Genomic DNA, 23654 nt, shown 5'->3' with positions numbered 1-23654 from the left:
TTAATGTCAGAGTGTTTGTGTTGGAGCGCCTCAGTGCGGCTGCAGAGTTCATGTGCAACCTCTTCCAGAGAGACACAGAGACACTAGAAACTCTGCTGGGGAAAAAAAACACTGCTGGCCATTGACTTTCCTATGGACATTGATCTACACACTGCAGGTATATCTGCTACACACACAACATCAAACTACACACTGCAGGTATGATGCAGCGTTTGCATTACAGCCAGCATGCCAGCGTAGTTCCCATATGCTTTCAAGGTGGGCTAAACCATATGGACCCCATGTCAGCAATGTCAGCGGCATCCACTTCAGTCCCAACTGCGATGCCCATGCAGGCTATAAGTAGCTTCTACCTGGCCCTTAGGTGGGCCCCAACTAGCCATGTTTATGTGGGACCAAGGCGGGTAACTAACCCGCCTTGGTCTAACTAACTGGGTTTGCCCATGCAGGCTTTAACTGGGTTCTACCTGGGCCCTAGGTGTACCCTAACCAACCACAGTGCAGTGCCCATCGCTCCAATTGTTGTGACGTCAGGGCTCTCAATACTGCACATTGGTGGAGGAGGAGGGGCCGCAGGGCGACCGCACACATCGCTGAACCAATGGTAGCCCACGGATGTTTCCTCTGTGGATTTACAATCTGCCCCTCTATGCCACATATCATCCGCACTACAGGGTCTTCACTGACCGAGCCACGGCCCCACTGACCCTCATGACGCTACGCCACTTCAACGTGCGGCAGCATGCGCTGGGTTGCCAGGTTTGCACAGCCTGCGCCAGAAACAAGCAACCACCTTCATGAAAAAAAAAAAAACACCGAAATGGTCCGCAATGTTCCAGGGGTGTCCCCGCGCGTCCCAACACTCCACAGGGGGTCAGTGGACCATCAGGGGGTCCGCGGACCCCCTGTGGACCCCCTGAAACATAACAAATATTATTTCTTCAAATTTTTTCCTTTTTCAAAAAAACATTTCCACAGTTTCACTCCGGCGATTTGGGTCCCCCAATATACACACGGCCACGCTGGGCCCCGTGCGCGGCTGGGGTTGAGGGGGGCGTAGCCCCCCGAAACTCTAGTACCATCATAAATATATACACATGCATGTCTGTACTGTCTGAAGCACGCACGCACGCACGCACGCACGCACGCACGCACGCACGCACGCACGCACGCACGCACGCACGCACGCACGCACGCACGCACCATCAGAAATATATGTAATATATGTAAACACATGTATGTCTGTACTGAAACACACACACACACACACACACACACACACACACACACACACACACACACACACACACACACACACACACACACACACACACCGTGACGTTACTTACCGCGTACTTGAAAGAGAGGTTGTATTCTCTATCGTTGGCACGTAGCTTCCTCTCCAGCTCTGAAGGACAGGGATAGGACAAGGTTCATTGTTTAAAAAAAAAGAAAGATCTTCACATCTTACAGTGAAATGACATTGACAAGAAGAACACAGACTTTTATAGTCTTCCTGTACATTCATCATTCATGTTACTAAAAAGCAACAAAGGATTGTGCATTTAATGTACCGGTACCTCTCTCTTTCCTTCTGGTACAGTCCATGCCAAAGAATGTCATCTTCTCTTCCTCTCTTCTTCTTCTTCTTCTGCCTCTATCTGTCTATCATACCCCCCTGTGAACAGAGAGACAGACACGTGTTAACGTTTTAAAACGACCTTCAATGTCCTCGCAGGGAAACTTCACTTGGATGTTGTGACAGCAGTGCCAAGAGATGAAACATGAAAACAATAACAATTAAATGGAAGTATGTGGGAAAAACACACACACACACACACACACACACACACACACACACACACACACACACACACACACACACACACACACACACACACACACACACACACACACACACACACACACACACACACACACACACACACACACACACATGCACATCAGTGCAGTATACAACAAAAGGCAATTACTATAATCATTGGCGTGAAAAAACATTCCTCAAATTAAAACAGTCAGCGCAAACATTGGCTCCCTCTCTCGTATTTAACCTCTTAAACCCTATATACTTGACCAAGGAGTCCCCCAGGGGTCTATACTAGGTCTCCTCCTGTTTTCCCTCTACAGTCTACACCAAATCTCTTTGCTGAAAATAGTCAATACAAGCTCACAACTTGTGAGCTTGTAAACTGCCTATTTTCATTGAAGGTTCACCCCAGAATAGGGACGATCACTTTCATGTGGTGTCAAGTTCTGCCAACTAATGCACTCAATGCAAACATTGTGTCTCTTCAGTACACCAAGTATTTAAACATATGGAGCTGTTGAGACCAACACCCCACATGCCAACCAGGGCAGTGCCATACTATATAACTGCTATTATACCATTTTCCATCAGTTGCCCTATGAGGTAGGTACTCATTCCCTCTTTAAACTAAAGGCCAATACATGCTCCTCCCGACGTCGTTAAAAACTGCCCTCTTGGACAGGCTTTCCAAACTATAGTTCGGATAGTCAGCACATCTGGGGGTGCAGGAGTTCTGGAAAAAAGTTGTGAGACCGCCCATCAGAAGTTCTGAATGACGTCAATTTGTAGTTATATCACCTCAAACCCGTTCCGAAAACTCTGTAAGGAGCATGTATTGTGCTTTAGGAGTCATCAGTTTTTTCTCAGCCAGTTACTCTGTCTTTACTTAGACAGCAGGAAGAAGGCTTTGGGGCCTTGTCCACAGAAAGGGTTTTCTTTTTTCTTTTTTTCCTGCCATGCATTTATATGGTAAAGAAGTCCTTCTACTTCTAGATTGGCCGTTTTAATTTTTAAATAGGGCTTTAACCACATGAACCCGAACATTCAGCCAAACTCAAAACGCTTGTACATGCTGTGAGTTTGTAGAGAGGGTTATTTTTGGGAAAATTGAATTTGTGTATTTGGTAAAAACGAAGGGGGCAAGTACAGTACAGAGTACCCCTAAGGGGCCCCAGTCAACGAAGTATAAGGTTTAAGTGGTTAAGTGGTTAAGTGATTTTAAGTGGTTAAGACTTTGCATGACCTAGTTATATTTCTGTCCTCTTGACCAGTTCTTCTCAAATGTAGCCATGTTAAGGACCCCCAAATCAATATGTATTTGGCTGCGGACCCCCAACTGAAAAGGCTGACACAAGATTTCTGTTGTTAAAATGTTTTAAAAAATATTCAAAATAGCCAATTTATATGGGGTACAGTGATTGCTATTGAGTCATTTTCCTGGGGACCCCACTGAAACCCCCCTCAAGGACCCCTGGGGGTCCCCGGACCCCACTTCGAGGACTTCATGCAGCTTGAGGTCCTCAGACTGGAACCTGGTGACTGACCAGAGGTGACACCAGAGCTCCACAGCTTTGGACACTGGCTTTTAATTCATGTCAATGACTTTATTCTTGTTGCTTTTATTCTACTATACGCGCCTAATCTATTCACTGTCTTCACTCATTTGATGCAGTGTTGTAGCTGACACCTTTCCATTTATAATACGTCATTCATTATATTTTAGTTTGTATAATTATAACTAGACCATAGCCGTGGGGGGATATGTGCACATGATCTGGCAACCCGGGAGCCAGCGAACACAAAAACGCAAATAAACAGCTGAGATTTTGTGTAATCGGAAAACGGGCTTCGCTGTTAGGTGCATTATGGTAAGGGTCAATGGCTATGTGCAAATTCAGATCAATTGCTCCAGCCAGAGAGGAGAACCGGGCAGAACAATTTTGGACGACACCATGCACCCATGCACTACAGAGGTTTGTCAAATTATAGGAGGATTATGTATTTATTATGTATTAATATGTTATTATATATGCACACTCTCTCCTGACCTAGACCAGCAGATGTTTGCTCGGTTTGAATATGTGGAGGCAAACACCTGAACCGCATACACTGTACTTTGTCTCTGTGCACGTGTGTTTATTCCCACGCATGTGTGTCTGTGTGAGACGAGTCCAGCATATCGTTGCTGTCGGGCAGAAACCTCTCATCTCCGTATTTTTAACTTCTTGTGTTTTTTCGTAAATGAACGCTCTGCTTGATCATACTACAGCGTCACACAAAAGCATCAAAAGTAGCAGATCTGCAAGCTCGAAACGCGGCGCGAAGCGACGCGTTTTGAGCTTGCAGATCTGCTACTTTTGCTATTTTTGAATTTGAGTCCAGAGAAGTAACAGCTTTGGACATAATGAGGTTTCTTGGCAATGTCCATATTTGTTACTTTTCACGAAATGGAAAAAAGAACCTGTGTTCCAGTGGAACCAATCATTTAGTCACAAGCTCTTGAATACTTTTCATTAATTAAATATTTATAAAATCCACAGACAGAAGTTTAAAATCTGAATTTATGGGGAAAAAAACAAGATAAAAACTAAAACTCCTATGGATATACAAGGTTTCTGCCCGAGACAGTGATGATTCGCAGTACCTCTTTTCACTTCTACTCGCGGTGCTTGCATGGGGTTTGCATCAGCCCTTGGGCCTCAAACATGTTTTCCCACACAGAGAAGTGTGAGTCAGTGGGAGACACCCTTCCTTCTCCACCCCGTATAGCTGGATGACTAGCGTCCAGCCATCCAGGTCCTATAAAGGCCATCGTCTCTGGCCCCCATGTCTGTCTCACTCTGGTCCCACCTACACAGTCCGTCTGATAAATATTTAACACATGCGTGTCTTGTTTTTTAATGCTTTAAATGGGCTGGCACCTCCTCCACTGAGTTAGTTCATAGGGCAGAGTAGTGGCAGAGCATCAAGGGTAACTGAGGTGGATGTGTTGTGCAATACAGGAGTAGTACGTTTGGGTAAACAGTCTTCTCTGTTAGAGCCTCCCACTGCCGGGTTAGTCTTCCTACTGAAATAAGAGAGAGCAACAATTATCTAACTTTTTTAACCCGTTAAGACCGGGAACGCATCTAGTGTCATCTTAGATTTCTTTGGCTATTCAAAAATAGCAGATATACAAGCTCATAGCGCGGCACCGAGTGCCGCGCCACAAGCTTATAGATCTGCTATTTTTGAAAAATCGTGAAAATTATTTTTTAATATTTTTTTCCAAAAAACTGTTAGGATTTCGATTTTTTTTAGAAGCCGCCTCAGGTCTTAATGGGTTAATTCAAACTTAAAGTGACACTATGTAACTTTTTTTTAAGGAATAAAATGTATTTTTTTCCATTCTGTTGAGTAGAGTATGTTAATACAATATACAGTAACTCATACAATTGAGGTGTTTTTTTTGTCTCCCTGCTCTTCTACTGAGACATTTAGATTGTGTCAAAGGTCATGCCTCACCTAGACACCTAGAATTTTGACCTGAAAGTCAAGATTCAATTTATCCCCCGAGCAAGCAGGCAGCCTCTATTAGCTCAATGGTAAAACATTTCAGCACTTGCGCAGGAAACCTGGTTCAAATCCGGGGCAGAAGAGGAAAGTTACATAGTACAGCTTTGAGAGATGGCTTAACGCAAATCTTGCATATCATGGCTAAGCATATATATCAATCGTTGACAACGCTCTTACATACAGTCATTGATTTTACATACTATAACTGTTTTGTTTTGTTGTTTTTTTGGGGGAGGAATGCACAAATGATGGTTTTGTGGTATTGTATTGATCATTCTAGACCACCAGCTTTTACCCAGGGACTACAGATGAAAAGCTCTTTAGCTAACTCTGGCACGTTTACATTGATGTGGAAACTGAAACGTTGATTGTGATGGTTTCATCACTTCAAATTTCACTTGTTTATCCTGTCTCCTGTTTGAGTTCTCTCTGCTGATTGGACAACGTGCCATGCCAGGCTGACCACTGCCCTGGAATAAAGAGACTTTGGTTTCCCCTCCATAATGAGGCGATGATGGATCCAGATTTCCAGACAGACTTGGAGAACGGTCTGGCTGGCTCCGCTGTAAAATCCAGAGTGTTCATTTAACCCATAATACCTGGAATGCATCTGTGTAATTTTAAGATTTCTTTGGCTATTCAAAAAGTAGCAGATATACAAGCTCATAGCGCGGCACCGAGTGCTGCACTATGAGCTTGTATATCTGCTGATAACATGTTTTGAGATGGGGGTCCGCGGCCAAATACATATCATTTTGGGTGGTCCTTGACATGAATAAGGTTTTAAGCACCACTGATATTATAGCAACATAAGTTTTTTTCAAAAAACTGTTAGAGATTTAGAAGACATTTGCAGAACCCAGAGAAGCAAAGATTTGAGTTACAAATGTTCACTTTAAAAAAATAAGCATAGGCCTATTCAAAGACTTGCACGAAGCTCATAGCGCGGCAAATCGAATGAGCTTGTAGATCTGCTATTTTTTGAGTGGTGCCAACCACTCCAAGAAAGGACTTTGTGTGTGGGTCTGTATGTTTGAGCGCGACCTGAGCACGGCCTCAACAGCTGCAGCTGATTACAACACAAAGATGCAACCAGTTACACTAATTAAACACAAACAGAAGTGCACCACTCACTTCACACTGGGTGTGATTTTTGAATAGCCAAAGAAATCTTAAAATGACAAGGACGCGTTCCTGGTCTTAATGCGTTAACTCACTTTCAACACGGCATATTTTGGGCATGTCCTTATACAAGTAAACATTCACAATGTGTCGCATTACAAAGCATGTTCTGAGCTTGTAGAGGTAAGAGGTGCATTAGTGAATGGTGTCATTACAGAAGTGTATAGAAATTATCATTTTATGGAGACATTGAATATACAATTGTGTACCAGGATAAGCCTTAAGTTTCAGCTGAACAGACAACAGACGGAGAGTCATTTGTTTTAGATAATAGACATTGTGTACACAGTCAAATCATCTGTTTTAGATCATAGACATTGTGTACACAGTAAAAATCATCAGCGTTAATGTATCCATTTACAACTCTGAGAGGCCCTTACAGGTCCATTAGGTTATGTGTGTACACTCTCATACTGTAGTTAAATTAACACTGAGGATAGCATTGTGTAAGTGTGTGTCGGAGGGGCCATCTGCTCCTGTTTAAGATCTCTAAACAGGAAACAGTGGTTTGAGGGGGAGGCGGCCCCTCATACTGTAGCTCTCTGCCATGACATCACTGCTGCGGCTATAAATAGCATCCACATGTGTGTTCAATGACTTTAACAGGCATGCTGTGAGCCACCAACAATACTCACCAGAGGGATGAGGACTTTGGTTGGCTGACAATCAACTGTCTTTGCACCTACAATTTTATTCAGCAAGAACTTCTCCTGGTTAAAGCAGCACTATGTCACTTTTTAAATGAATAAACTGTAATTTTGTCCAATGTGTATGGTAATTAGAGTCTGTTAATACAATATTACAATTGGGGTGGTTGTATTTTGTCTCCCTGCTCTTCTATTGAGACATTTAGATTTTGTCATGCCTCACCTAGACACAGGATCTGACACGAATTTATCCCTGATGGTCAAGATTACATTTATCCCCTGAGCGAGCAGGCAGGCTCTATTAGCTCGATGGTAAACATCTCAGCACCTGTGCAGGAAACCGGGTTCAAATCCGGGGTAGAGGAGGAAACTTACAAGTGCGGTTCGCACAAGTTCCTAGATGTTGCAACACTGTCAGTGGCTGTGGTCCAATTTAAGAGATTTTGATTATGCAAGTAGAGTACAGATACAGTTAGTAGTATCTTCCAATGGCTCAGTAACAGCTTACAACTGTCTGGTACATGCAGTCACTATCATACTACAAAGTAGGACATTCATTTACAGAGCAAACAAACAAACAAACAAACAAACAAACATAAAAAGTTTAAATGTGGAGATGGGAGGTTTAACACCCTCGCCCCCCATAAATCAGGTGTATTTAGGGTTAGCCTAATCTGGGACCTTAATTTTACATGACAGATCCTGTTTGACTCTGAGTTTGCCAAACCCTAACTAGGAAAGTAACTAAGTACGATGCAACGTATTGTGAGCTTGTAGATCTGCTATTTTCAAAGATATTTATACATTTGAAAACTTGAAATGGGACATTCTGCATAATGAGTACTTTTACTTTTGGTACTTCAAGTATATTTTGATGCCGATACTTTTGTACTTTTACTCAAGTCAATTTTGATTACCAGGCTTTTACTTGTAACAGAGTATTTCGACGCTGCAGTATCGATACTTTTACTGAAGTAAAACATGTGAGTACTTTTTCCACCACTGACTACGTCTATGAAATATCCTACTATAATTCTAGTAACCTCTGTCTGTCTGTCTGTCTGTCTGTAGTGGTGTCACTACCCGGTTCTCCTCAGTGGCTGGAGCAATTGCTCTGATTTTGCACAGAGCCATTGACCATTACCATCTGAACTTAACTGTGAAGCCCGTTTTTCAATTTCATCAAATCTCAGCTTCTTATTAGCGTTTATGTGTGAAACAATGTCGCCTCCCGGGTTGCCAGATCATGTGCGCATATCCCCCCACGGATGCGTCGACCGGGTATGGTCTAGTATTGATAATTGTATCTATTTATGGGGCCAGGCTTCCAGCATGGACCCATATTGTTATTCGCATTATTTCCGTTTCTTCTTCTTCTGCCACTTTTGGCAGTTCTGGCTGAACCGTGCAGTCGCTTTTTATGAAACTCGGCCATATGATAGATGGTCATGAAAAACGATCAAGAAATAATTCTCACAATCTTTCGTCAAAAGGTGGCGCTATAGCACTCAATTGAAAAATGCCAACTTTGAACAGGTACAACTCATGCCGTGTTTGACCTACAGCCATGAAACTTCGATGCACACATGCGTCTCCTCATGCTGAACAACTTTCACACTCTGACTTTTGACCTCTGACCTTTAGATCTCCCACCATTTGGAATTTTATTAAAAACAGTTAAAACCTATCTCCTCCTGGGATTTTTGAGTAATCTGCACGAAACTTTTTACACATGAACTTTGGACCTATACCAAAAAACGTTTGCAAAATATCTTCCATAAGTGAAAAAATGAAGCTTTAATGAGCCAATGAATATTGCAGTTTTATGACAATTATTCATCTGCCCCTAACACATACATGCAGACTTACCATTCTTTGAAACTTTGCAGAAATGTAAAGGGCCATTCCAAATATCACTGAAACCAATCTTACTCCAATTGGTCAAACGGGGGCGCTATAGCAATTTTTTGAAAATTGAAACTTTAAACAGGCAAAAGTCATGCCTCGTTTGGCCGACAGCCATTAGACCTGCTTACACATGTGCCTTGACTAATGAGGAACACATCTATCACGTTGACCAGTAAGCACCGCCCTTAGATTGTCCGCAATCTTGAGCAGTTTGAAAAACACTTAAACCCAGGATTTTTCAGCTATTTGCGTGAAACTGTATGATCTGTGTGCTCTCCTTTTTCACAGGTTCTTGTCTGTTGGTGGCTTCTCGCTTAAATGTGTGCCCCACAACCTGAAGGTCACCAGTTCAAGCCTCACTTGGTGCAGACTTCATCTGAGTTGCATTTCACACAACATGACTATCAATGAATACATCTGCAATTGTTAAAGATAACATGAAATACTTAATTGAGTGTTTTTTACATACAGCTGATCTACAATCTCACAACTTTTCAGATAGCAATGAGAGTATGTTTTTTCAATGTATAACATACTTCATTGTGAAAATAGCCAATGTACAATCTGACAACTTTTAATGGTTTGTGAGCTTGTAGATCGGCTACTTTCACTAATTTTGGTTCTGAGGAGATGTACAATTTCTTCATTGGTAAATGGTTTGTGAACGAGTGATCTTAGTGTTAGTGAAACAGGGGCTTGGGTCATGACAGAAGGCAAGAGTTTGTGATCCTCAACAGACAATATCAGCCTGGACAAAGATATAGCACTATAGGTAGTGTTGCAGCTACCTAAGAGTGCTTCATGACCGTAAGGTTGCCGGTTCAAGCCTCACTTGATGCAGACTCATTTAAGTTGAAATGCAAAAAACATGACTCAATCTATTCCGTTTCCATGGCGCTCTCTCTCTCTCTCTTCAATCTATTCCATGTCTTTCTCTTCAATCTATTCCGTTTCCATGTCTCTCTCTCTGTCTCTTCAATCTATTCCATTTGTCTCTCTCTATGTCTCCTCTCTCTCTCTCTCTCTCTCTCTCTCTCTCTCTCTCTCTCTCTCTCTCTCTCTCTCTCTCTCTCTCTCTCTCTCTCTCTCTCTCTCTCTCTCTCTCTCTCTCTCTCTCTCTCTCTCTCTCTCTCTCTCTCTCTCTCTCTCTGAGGGGTGGCCATAGCTGAGTGGTTAGTGAGCCCGCCTAGGGAGCCAGAGACTCTGGTTGCCCCAGGTACGATTCCAGGCCAGGTCAGCAAATGTGTCGATGAAATGAAATTTGTCCCTGAGCAAGACTCTTAACCCCTAATTGCTCACAGGCACTCATTGGAAACAAGACCGCAAGGACTTTCATGAACTGACCTGTTAAAGGAATTATCATTTCTCTCTCCTGGCCCCATATTATCGCTGCTTGCAGCTATATTCTTCTATTCTATTCTCTGCCTGATAAACCCTGTCAAACAGTGCAGTCTACTGTATTCAAGCAGCACAAGCACAGCCCCACTGAATGGACAAACCGGTCTTATTTTCCACCCAAGACCCTGGGGTACAGGGCCAGACAAAGTAATGCAACCACACACCCCTAACCAGCCCTTTTTAAAAGACCATTAAGGAAATGTCAACGCGTGGAACTTTCTCTTACTCGAGCCTCTTTGAGTAAGAGCAGTGGTGGAAGAAGTACTCACATTTTGTACTTAAGTAAGAGTAGCGATACCAGAATGTAGAAATACCAGTGTTTAAAATGTACTTGAGTAAAAGTACCAAAAGTATTGGCCTGAAAATATACTTAAGTACTAAAAGTAAAAGTACTCATTATGCACAATGTCCCATTTCACAAGTTCATCATACATGTATGTATAAAATCCTTTCAAAATAGCAGATGTGTTGTGAGCTTGTAGATCGGCTATTTTCAAATAGCCAAAGTATACATAGGTCTGAAAAAAATCTACAAAGTAACTATTAACTCGTTTTCAAATAATTGTAGTGGAGTAAAAAGTACAATATTGGCCTCTCAGATGCAGTGGAGTAGAAGTAAAAGTACTGAAAATAGGAAATACTCCAGAAAAGTAAAAATGCTTAAAAATTATCCTTAAGTAGTAAGTAAATGTACTTAGTTACTTTCCACCACTGAGTAAGTTACCATATATATTTCTTTGACCAGGGTCCACCGGGGGTCTAAACTTGGTCCCCTCCTTTTCTTCCCCCTCTAGTCTGCACCAAATCTCTTTGGTTAAAAAATAGGCATTCTACAAGCTCACAATGCGTCATATGGCGAAGTGTTGCGAGAGTGTAGATCGCCCATTTTCGCAGAATGTTTTCCTGTTATGACACACCCAGAACAGGGATGCTAGGGTTCATGTGGTTAATGCGTGCCACATTCTTCCTGTTGATGATCAAAATAATGTTAAATGTTGTGACTTGTTAGATTATGGCAGTTTGATTTGATCAAGATCTGACTAGATTGTAAAAAGAAAAAAAAAAGGTGTAAAGTGAAACTGAGAGGAAGGTCTTCACAGTCCAACCACGGCTGCTGTAAAGCCTGATGTATGCTTCGTCGTACGGCAGCTCTTAAACAGCTCTTAAAAAGCTCTCAAAGCCACTCATTTAGCACATAAAAGAATGCAAACCAATACCATCACGGCAAGGTAACTAGCCTACACAACCCCCAAACCTCTACCAGAGTATCATTTTGGTTAGAATGATACAATGGAATGATATACTAGCATTCATCTGTGAGAGTTTCTTGCTGCGGTTGTAATCTATCTTCAGCAATAAGCAGTGGAGATAAGGCCTTAGTTGGCTGATGATGGGTCTACCATGGCCAGGCTGTGGTTTGAGATTTTCATCTCTGTTGAACCAGGCCTTGCATAATCATCCTAGATGTCACAAGCCCAGTTTTTTGCTATGATATCCATGAACTGAGCCTGGCAGCTACTACTACACAGGATGCTTTAGCACATCACCTGGCCTCATTAATATGTGTTAAAGAACCCCATCTGCCTACCTTGAAAGTGTACATGTTTTGTTTTGTTTTGTTTTGTTTTGTTTTGTTTTGACAATAAGAATACATGCAGTACGTTCATTGTCTTTGACAATGGCTCCAGAATTATTTGTGAGAAGAACACTACAATATGAGAGAATAGTCCAACAAAACAGCGTCGGAGAGACAGAGTGTAAGACAGCTGAGAGTGAGACAGTGTAGGAGAGACAGAAATGAGGAAAGCTGAGAGCGGAGACAGCGTAGGAGAGACACAAAGTAGGACGGCTGAGAGGGAGACAGTATAGGACAGTGGTTCTCAAAGTGGCCAAGGACCCCTGCAGGGGTCTGGGGACCCCAGGGGTCCTTGGGGGGTACCAGGGCGTCCCCAGCAAAATGTGTTAATGTAGCGTTACATTTTAACCACTTTAACCATATTTTATACTTTGGCTATTCAGAAATAGCAGATATACTATTTCATAACGTGTCACTTCGTGCCGCGATATGAGCTTGTAGATCTGCTTTTTTTTTTTTAAGCAAACCTTTGCTTCTGGCGGTTCCTGGCACAAAATATTTTTGAGATAGGGGTCCGCAGCCAAATACATAATATATCATTTTGGAGGTCCTTGACATGAAAAAGTTTGAGAACCGCTGGTTTATAGGAGACAAACATGAGCAGGTACTGGGGGCGTACTAAGCAACCAACTCCAACGCCAATGATGAACAAAGGTAAAGGAATTTAACATCATCTCAGCAAACAATGCCTCAGCAGACGACAGTACACCCCTCTGTCTCAGTCACCTGTGTTTGACCAAAGAGGTCAGAGGTCGTGTGCACAAGGTCCAGTCAGTGATCTCTGGTTTCGCTGAGCACACAGTGGTCTATTATGAAAACCCACCGCTTGTGTTCAACTCAAAGAAAGAGCCTTCTCCTTAGAGCACAGGTGTACGTGTGTGTGTGTGTGTGTGTGTGTGTGTGTGTGCGTGTGCGTGTGCGTGTGCGTGTGCGTGTGCGTGTGCGCGTGTGCGTGTGTGTGTGTGTGCACGTGCGTGTGCATGTGCGTGTGTGAGACAAAGAGAGAGAGAGAGGTTTATTTTCCAGCCAGTGAATACGGTGCTGGTCTACCTAATGGCTGCAAACACAGATGTCTTTGTATGTGTGTCCACACACGCACGCACGCACACGCACACGCACGCACAAATACACACACACTCACTCACTCACTCACTCACTCACTCACTCACTCACTCACTCACTCACTCACTCACTCACACACACACACACACACACACACACACACACACACACACACACACACACACACACACACACACACACACACACACACACACACACACACACACACACACACACACACACACACACACACACACACGTGTGTATACCGTACACACACTAAACAGAAATGGAGTACCACTAAAAGTGGTTCTTCGGCTCATACTCATAGGGGAGCCTCTAATGGTTCTATCTTTAAAGGTGCTATATGGCACCTTTAAAGATAGGTGCTATATAGCACCATTAGAGGTTTAGAGGGTGTAATGCTAACAGGCAGCTACGTCCCCTTTGGGGGCTGTGTACTATTTCCTTATACATACTGTAGGGGGGCCTTGTGGGCAAAAAGGTTGAGAAGCACTGCTTTAATGTGTTAGCCTGGTAAACCCTCCCTCCGGAAATCTCATTTCCATTTGATTTCAGGAGTGAGTCTGGCATGATCCCCCATTCTGCAATATTGGCTGTGGGCTGGAGTTGGGCGGGAGTAATACCCATATGGCGGCTTTCCATATGCATGGCCTCACCCCACACCACACCACACCGACCACCACAGCAACGGTTTCCACTACAATGAAGTGGGTAGAGTGGTGTGTAAGTGGTACTAAACTGGTGCCTAAAAAGGACCCAGTCCTGGGTAGGTCTGAGCTAGGCCAAGCTGGGCCACGTGCACAGGTGATTTGCATTTGTATACAGGACAGTTGGCCACTCACCTACATTCCATTGTTAGGCAAAAATTTACATTACAAATGAGTGTGAATGACCGGAGTCTGCTACTCATACCTGTGGATTTGAGCAGGGGTACTTTTGTGTAATGGAAACGGTAGATATTTTGAAGCGGTGCGGTTCTGGTCTGGTATATGCTGGACTGGACTGGTCTATAAGCTGTAATGGAAAAAGGCCTTATAGACATATAAAGGTAGACGCCTCCTTTGGCTCTGAAGCGTGTGTATGGCGGACACGCTTCCGCTTCTGGGGGGCAGCTGGAAATTTCCGTGTGCGTCACAGAAGGGGGCGTTCAGTAGGCCAATCAGAGGCAGGTAGGGGCGGGACAGCTAGATTCTGACAAGTCCTGGAAAAGACGCGCTGTGGTTGGCCAGTAGTCAACACGCTGTGATTGGCCAGTGCCCATTCCCCCCGGAAATATGGTGGCCACCATACCCAGCATGTCGCTCCAATGAACTGCAGAGGCCAATGAGGTATCTAGGTTTCTATATCTGTGGTAATACCGTTGACTGACAACCCCTCCAGCCAATGATCGTTGTTCCCCTCCAGCCAATCAGCAGACCTCCAGACTAATGTGACGCAACGGGACTTTTGAGACGGCAATGCCCAAAATAGGTTGCCTTATTTGGATACATGCGTGGCACTGCCCGCCCCTCCCGGTTCTCTAAATTTTTATTTTTAAATAGGCTCTGTCATGATTAATTGACCACATATATGAAGTTAAACAACTAAATTCTATCCAAACGATATCTTAAAAGTAAATTCCGTGCCTCAAAAAATAAGTTTGAGAGCGTTTTAAAAACGAAAGTAAAAAGTGTAACTGGCCACAGAAACAATGGCGGATCGTTCCATTTTTGTCGGCTGCACTCGGTCCCATTCGGGCTCACTCGAACTCGCCACCTGATTAGCCAACTGTCGCTGTCAATCACAGAACGATGAGCGACGACGCTGATAGGCTCGGTTAGTTGGTAATTCCACTAGAAACCCCCACAATGGGCGATCATGCCAGACTCACTCCTGACATCAAATGGAAATGAGATTTCCGGAGGGAGGGTTTACCAGGCTATTAATGTGTTACCCTCAGGAAATATGCAGTATTTTAATGTTGTTCTTTAACCACTTAAACCCTATACTTCACTGACCGGGGTCACATGTGTTTACATGTATTTAAGTGATAGTGTTAGTGTTTGTTTTTATCAAGAATTGTCTATATATCTCCTGTTCATCAAAAGGGTTATTCGTGTTTTGTTTTGTTTTGTTTTGTTTTGTTGATGGATTGAAACAGGATCAATGGTTACTTTGTTTTCATAGTATCACACAAGAAGAAAAAAGGCCTAGCAACCATCAGCCTAACAAATGAGAAGATATTACAGTATGTGCTTTGGGATGCCCCTAGGCAAGGTTCTTGGCCCATGCGTGTTTCGTTTAATAGCAAACAGAGTTTGTGTAACTCATTGCAGCCCGGTTTTTAGAGGGAGGCCGGAGGAAGTCAGGTATTCAAAATAAAAGTGTGCAAGAGAAAGAGCCAGAGAATGTTCACAAAACGACACGGTAAAATCCTCCTCAGTCTTAATGTGTTCATTTCATTTGTAACTCAGCAAGTGCACACAATGTAACCACATTTGTACACTCTCTGAGTTAAATTAACATCGAGGATTTTACTGTGTCGTATGTAATCCACCCTAGACTGGTATGTCTATCAACAGGTACTTGTCTTATCAAACCACTGGCTATAATTAGCACCAAGGGTTGGATTTGCTGGAGGCTGGAGGGGATGGGGGATGGGGGGTCCACGACTCTGCTTTTGATATCTCCCCTCTGGACCCGGTCATTCATTTGTATAGCCAGTGGGGATGTTATGTTTTATCCCTGACATTTATATTTGATAATGAATTTAAGTAGTACTTTGCATTCATCACTGTGGCAGTGTGTAAATGTCTAACTTAGGAAGAACCTCAGCGTCTGTGAAAGTTTGTGTTGGGCCAAACGTTGATTCTAGGTCAACGGTTGACCTAGAATGAACATTTGGCTATACTTGAGGTTGAACCTCAAGTAGCCTACAATAATGAGTCAAACTTTCATCAAATTGTGACCTAAATGTCACCTGCCCCCTAAATGTTCAACATGAAAGCTGAACGTGGCCAATGGTTGGGGGAGAAGGCATGGGTGGTTTGAGTGGGACGTGTGTGGTCGCATCTCTTCTTGCAGCCTTTGCTCGCTTGCTGCATCACCACATCCTGAGTGAAACACTGGTGAGGAGCCTAAACGTCAGCTACGTATATCCATCAGTTGTCTACAGAACATACAAGTCTCCCTGACAGTATAGGTATGTGTTAAAACAGGAGTTGTGCTGTTGTTAGAATAAGTGTTTAGCTCTATTCCCATAGTAATCATTGCTATAGAGTGTTTTTACAATAACAGGGGCACCCCCATCTCTACAGGTCTCAATCAGGAGACAGAACTCATGCAGAATGCAGGATAAAGAAGTGCAATTGGAAGGGATGACACAGACAAATAAAAATGAGAAGACAAAATTGGAACTGCAACACTATAAAATTGAAGCTGATAAGTGGTTTCTCTCTCCTGATTGGATAACATCAACCTGCCCCAAGAAATCCCTACAGAGACTGCAATTAATTCAGAACTCTGCAGCTAGACTTCGAACAAGAACCAGAAGACGTGAGCATTATATCACCCCAGTCTTGGCTACTTTACATTGGCTCCCTGTGTCGCGGGCCACGGCCCCTTGGTCTGACCACACAGGGCCTGTGTGGTTGTATGGTGTACTCCCCTATGTGTCTCTATCTCTCACAGATATCCTATAGGCGTCGGCCAACTTGGGGTTCCTCATTAGGTGCATTGGGAGCACCTGATCAATGCTCCCTGGAGCCCTATATAACAGTGGGTGGCAGCCATTCTAGGAATCTCTCACCAGATGACAGCACCCTTTGTTTCTTTGCCTTATGACTGAGTTCACACACTTTACAACACCCCACACTACATTGAACACACATCCATACATTGCTGACACTACTGATTACTGAATTACACACCACATACCTTTTGTAAAACATTTAAGTTTATAGCTTATGTTAATAAATCACTGTTACTTTTAAGCACTACCATCGTGTCCTCCTCAATTTGTCATGGCCCACAGGCCGGGTTGTGACACCTGTTTCATTTAGAGTCGACTTGTTTAACATTTTGCCACTTGTTTTTAAAGCACTACATGGTATGCACTACATGGTATGGGCCCAGCCTATCTCATGGATGCTGCATTCATCAGCTGCGCCCCTAATCTGCGGAACACATTACCTCAAGAAATCAGGGAGGCAAGCACAGTCAACATCTTGAAACTGAAAACCCACCTTTTTAACTTTGTTTTAACTACTGTAGCATGTTATGAGATGTATTGCTCAGCACCTAGATGTTGCTGCTGTTTTGTTGTTGTTTTCATCTATTTTTGCTGTATTGTTTTTCATCTGTTTAGATTGTTGCTGTGTTGTACTTGTACAGCACTTTGAGCTGCATTTCGATGTATGAAAAGTGCTGTATGAATAAAGATAATTATAAAAGATAATTATCATTATCAAACATATTCTGCTCACTAAAGAGCTGGATAGACGGGGAGAACCTGTTACTGAACGCTTTAGAAATTATTATAGAGCTTTAACTTTTCCCCCCAAAATATCACTTAGAGCACCTTTAAACAAAGCAAAACTGCTGAATGAGTTTGTTAAACACCACATTATCCCTGCTGTCCAAATGCATGTATGAATCAGGTACACATGTTTACATACAGCCTCTGTAGGGGAGCTCCTGCTGGGCTATGGCACCTCTCAGGCTCCACTACTGTATATTCCCAAAGACATATTTGCACTTTCATTAGTCAGGAATGTTAACCACTTAAGCCCTATATACTTTGTCATACGACAAATGGCGGAAATGGCCAATCTACAAGAGCAGAGCTACACGCTTGTGGATCTGCTCTGTTTGCTATTGTAGAAAGCTTCGAAATGTTTGAAATGGACAGTTCAACATCCTGCCATTATGGGGAGGAAGACACGCCTCAAGTATAGATAGAACATGTAGAAATTAGTATTGCAAAAAAAAAAATACATCTATATGACATCAGTCGTCTATATGGCATATCTATGATGTATGACTCTACATTTGGGCAAAGTTTCAGCGTGATTAGAGCCCCTTTATCCAGCGGTTTGTGAGACACAGACAGGCAAACAGACAGACCCTCTTATACTGTAGGAGGCTAGACTCTTGCAGAGCCACGCTGGGGGGATATAGACTGGAAGACGAATAATAAAACACATGCAGCATGATTAGCCCTGTATACTTTGTTCTATGACAAATAGCTAAAATAAATAGCCAGAAAAAAATGAAAACAACCAGGTGCTCACAGGAGATAAAAAAGGTAAAAAGTGTCTATGGTGCTCACGGATTAGACGGGATCAAGACATGTGAAAAAACAAGACGATCCAGGCACTCAGGAGTAAAAAAGAGGAACAGCCTTTATTTATTAAAAGGCAACTGCCAACATGTTTCGACCTCGGAAGGTCTTCATCAGGGCGAAATGAGCTAAAATAGCCAATCTACAAGCTCACAAAGCAAAACGAGGTGACGCATTGTGGCACATTGCAAACTTGTAGATCAGATATTGACGCTTTAAAGAAATAGAGATGCCATGCGGTTAATGAATGCATTACTGCTTCACTTTCTCTAGGTTTTCTAAAACTATTGCATACAGTATGTACATACACTATGTGATGAGTTCAACCCACCCCTGTTTACCTTAAGCATACCTTTTTGTATTATATAGTACCTTTATTGAAAGGATAAAGCCCTTGAGATGTATCATCTCTATTCAAAATATTATGACTAATATGAGCCCAAATCAGTCTCCAACTAACACAACACTATTTAGAAATAGATTATGTACTCTACTACAGTACATATAAGACAAACAATTTCAGCCATTTTCATGAACATATCTAATTCCCGCAAGTTTAGACAATTCCTGTTTCATGAAATAATAGAGGAAATGAGAATGCGGAACAGATTCATGTCACTATTATCTCACCACCTAGGAGTTAACCTAATGAGGGAATGGATAACAATGACTCTTCAGATCAAATAGAGGTCAGCAACTTGATACATATTTGGGAGTCTTTAACATGAAACTGTTTGAGATTGTCTGTTTTCACCGTATATTTGCCTATATTCGCTGAAAGTTCGTCTATCATGACATGCCCAGAACAGGGACACTAGGATGCATGTGGGTGAGCCAGAGACAGTACTGGATCACTCATTAACTTTAACATTAGCTTCCTGAGAAGTCTCAGAGTGAATGAGTACATTTAATGTGTCAACTTGTGGTCACAACAGAGAAGTCAGTCACTGCAAAGAATCGCTCCTATTTCCTTTTAATATGTCAGCAGAGCTTATAATGAAAGTTGACTCACTGTGTCAATGTGGCTCCTGGGAAAATAATATTTATTTTGAGTCAATTATGCTTTTTAACCACTGAAACCCTATATAGTTGACAGGGTACTCGGGGCTCTATACTTGGTCGGCTCCTATAGTCCCTCTACATCAAATCTCTTCACCGTAGCTGATATACAAGCTCAGGACATGCTGCGTTGTGACCCGTTGTGAGCTTGCAGATCTATATTTACGCCTAATCTTCACCCCAGCATACAGACGTTAGGGTTCATGTCGTTAAGAACCCTAATCATTTCCATTCTGGGCTCACATTTTGAGTCCACTGAACTCTAACTATTAAAGCTGTTGAACTCAAACATTATACTTGACGTGTTTTATACTTCGCCTATTCGAAGATAGCTGATCTACAAGGCCACCAACGCATCAGTTTCAAAAGGATTTAACAAATCTTGTCAAAAAGTTTGACAAATGTTGAATCATTTTGATACAATTAGGGACACCAGGTTTAAAGTGGTTACAATAATTGATCAATTATAGTCAATGGTTTCCCTATTTGAAATATAAACAAGTGACAAATATAGTGAAATCAGTGAGCAACATTAGTCCATGGTGATATTACTGACGTAGAGCGCTTAACTCATTAAGACCTGGAACGCATCTGTGTCACTTTAGATTTCTTTTGCTATAAAAAAAATAGCAGATATACAAGCTCATAGCGCGGCACTGAGTGCCGCGCTATGAGCTTGTAGATCTGCTATTTTCGAAAAATATTGAAAAGAAATGTTTTAGATTTTTTTTCCAAAAACTTTTTTTTTTTTTTTAAAGGTTTCATGACATTCAGTTTTACCACACATTAAAAGTCTTTGTCATCGTCCTTCAAACGACTATAAAAAGTTTTAACAAAAGATTCCACTCCAGTGATCCATTGCAGGTGTTTTTCTCTCACGTTTCTAAAGCCTTTTCAACTGCAATGAAAAAATACATATTTGCCTGCGGGTGTCGCTGTTGAGGGATTTTGCCTGTCAATCATCGCCTCTGCTCCCCCCCCCCCCCGCCCAAAGTAAAGGATAGGGGAGGGGAGGGACGAGGAGGAGAGTGGGCGGGATTAATGGCCTGTGACTTGACACTGCCCAAGGGCCAAGCTCAGATTACTTTTCAGCCTAATTATTCAGAAAACCCCAGACCACAGAAAATCCACTGAATGTTCAAAGTTCAGATTTTCAGTTCAGATCAGTGTAATTGAGGTCATAAAACCCTAAAAAAAACATAACAAATAAAAAAAAGTGAAAATTAATGTCATAGAACCTTTAAGAATCGCCTCAGGTCTTTATGGGTTAATGGGTTGACATTAGCTAAAATCAAATTACAGCATAGTAACAAACAGATACAGCATTTCTTTTACAACAAGTTCTTGCAACAACCTTACTTCCTGCATACAGCTCATGGTTTGAGAGGCCAGGCAGGTGCTGACATGTTCGTCATGTTCTCCCACGCGTGCCACGTTCACCACAACAGGATGCCATAGAGTGAGGGGAGCTGGAGTCAAGCAAGGTCACAGTCAGGGCCACAGGTGACCCTTTTGACAGCACACACAACGGCTGCACTTTGAGCACACCAAAAGCTTCGAACAATCAGCCACTGAATTATTCACGTGACCTCTGCAGCTATGAAGCCAGAATAAGTGGTCCGCCTCTCATCTTACCGGATAAAAACCCCTGACATTTCGATTCAGCATCTCCCCAGGCTCATACGTGGTGGCTCAGCCACTTCGGCATGGGACGGGAACATACAGTATCAATATCCAACAAGGACCCCCGCTGCAACTAATGAATCTGTAATTTTGACCTACGTTGAACCAAAGATTTTGAACCCATCACAGACTTTCATTAGGTTTCAATAGCATGCTAAATGAATAGCATAGTAGCATATTATAAGTCATATTAATAATCAATGAGACTCAATGTGTGGGAATGTGGAAAGCATTCTGTGATGCATTATAAACATGCTTATAATGCATTAGAATCTGCTTATAACACTGTGTAATACCATATATGCACTCAAATAAATACTCATATTGCTTTACAACAATAATCATAAAATGTTATAAAGCATTTCATAATGACATTAAGGTCAAGTATGCATTAGAATCCATCAGCAAATAAAAAGGCTCCAGTGTCCATAACGTATTAATGTATATGGCTATTATCATTATGCAGTGTTATAAGCGGATTATAGTGCATTATGTATTTATAATGCATTATAGGCATGGGCTTCATAGGAAGTGTTACCTCACCTCACTGTCTCACATGGTAAGCACGAGCACAATCAGCACATACAGTGTCAGTACCACATAAACAGCTGGCCCGGGTTTGAATCCGAATCGCGACTCTTTGCTGCATATCATCCTCTCTCTCTCTCTCTCTCTCTCTCTCTCTCTCTCTCTCTCTCTCTCTCTCTCTCTCTCTCTCTCTCTCTCTCTCTCTCTCTCTCAAAAAAGGATACAGGTACAATAGCCTGATGTCACCAGCTCAGTGGCCAGGGTTCAATCCCTGGCCGAATCATACCAAAGGAGACTATAACAATGGTATGGTACCCAATGCCTCACTGCAGTGCTTGGAAGACAGCATCAAGGGTTGGATTTGGCAACATACAATCATTAATGTACATGTACTTATACATCGTGGCTAACAGGAGATAGGCACTGGAAGCACGGCTACTTACTGTACTTAGCCAAATGTCACCATAGTGCCAGAATAGTGATGATATTGTTGTAAGTTTTTCTACATGAGGAACACAAAGCAATTGCAATGATAAGACATTTTCTCACCAGTGCCATCAGTAGGTATATTTAGAGGCTACTATCAGTGCATACTGGTAGCTGTCATCGCAAACATTACCTTCTGAAACACCCTATTTTATACTTTGCTGTAGGAAGGTGTTTCAATCAAAAACAGTGAAAATAGCAGATCTACAAGCTCATAGCTCATAATGTGAAGCCATGTCACACCAATGCAACTCCTTGCGACTGCCATTGGGGATAATGGTTTGCGACTTGCGGGTCGTTTGCAAGTAGTTGCAACTAAGGAGTTGCATTGGTGTGGACTGGCCTTAACGTGCTCAAGAACCCATTGAGATTTGAGTCATTCTCTCACTTAAATGAATAAAAGGCAACAAAACAAAAGTAGGCTTTTAAAGTCTCAATTTAGCAGCAGCAGCTGTTGTTGCTTCATCTTCAGCGCAAAAGTCCAAGCCCTCTCCTCAGCTGAGTATTAAAGGGCAAAACAGTTGCGCTACGGAGTAGCTGGCCGAAAATATCAGACCTACAAGCTCACAACGCGTCGCGCTGCGACGCGTTGTGAGCTTGTAGGTCTGATATTTTAGCGGCGCGAGGCGCAACCGAGCATAAAATTACCCTCAGGGGAGGAGACGCTCGGCTGCACACTGACTTTCTGTCGCTCTCTCAACAGTTATCTTCACTTTCTTGTTTTCTCTATAACCTCTCTTCCTCCTCCTCCTCCTCCTCCTCCTCCTCCTCCTCCTCCTGCTCCTCCCTCCCTCCTTCACCCACTTCTCTCCGTTCTAAACTAGCCGTCTCCTGCTCCTCCTTTCTCCCAATTCTCTCCTCCGAAATTCTTTCACTGTTCTTACCTGCTGGCTTTAAGTGCGTCTGTGTGAGAATGTCCAGAATAAGTTGCACAGACAGACAGACAGCTTAGGTCTCTGGAAGATCCAAGTATCAAAACAAGAAGTGAACGGTTTCCCTCCAACCTCCTCCTCGTCCTGAACATACATCATCCACCCCTCCCTCCTCTCTCCTACTCCTCCCTCATTCTAGTGGCCCGTGAACACACACGCGCGCGCGCGCGCGCACACACACGCACACACACACACACACACACACACACACACACACACACACACACACGCACACACACACGCACACACACACGCACACACACACACACACACACACACACACACACACACACACACACACACGGTCCCTTTTCTTCTCTCTCAGTCACGGCTCCTCCCCTGCGATGTCTCATACGCTGGACTTGGACTTCCCCTCTCGTAGACGCACTGTACTGCACACACGCAC

At 42.8% G+C, this 23654-nt stretch overlaps 1 protein-coding gene across 1 annotated transcript in view; it reads right to left on the bottom strand.

The window, feature by feature from the left end:
• Positions 1 to 23313, bottom strand: part of atp8b5a (ATPase phospholipid transporting 8B5a) — a 59752-nt gene extending 36439 nt beyond the window's left edge. The window contains exons 1-3 of the mRNA XM_084054575.1: positions 23201 to 23313; positions 1581 to 1678; positions 1350 to 1408 (exon numbers count right to left, since the gene is read on the bottom strand). Coding sequence (XP_083910701.1) covers positions 1350 to 1408; positions 1581 to 1623 — 102 coding nt within the window. The 5' untranslated portion in view covers positions 1624 to 1678; positions 23201 to 23313. The remainder of the gene's footprint in view (positions 1 to 1349; positions 1409 to 1580; positions 1679 to 23200) is intronic.
• Positions 23314 to 23654: the final 341 nt, after the last annotated feature.

Source organism: Gymnoscopelus microlampas (assembly GCF_963454915.1).
Source record: "Gymnoscopelus microlampas genome assembly, chromosome: 4".
In the NCBI taxonomy this organism is placed as follows: domain Eukaryota; kingdom Metazoa; phylum Chordata; class Actinopteri; order Myctophiformes; family Myctophidae; genus Gymnoscopelus; species Gymnoscopelus microlampas.
The sequence above is the reverse complement of the archived record's forward strand: the minus strand, read 5'-3'. Positions and strand labels throughout refer to the sequence as shown.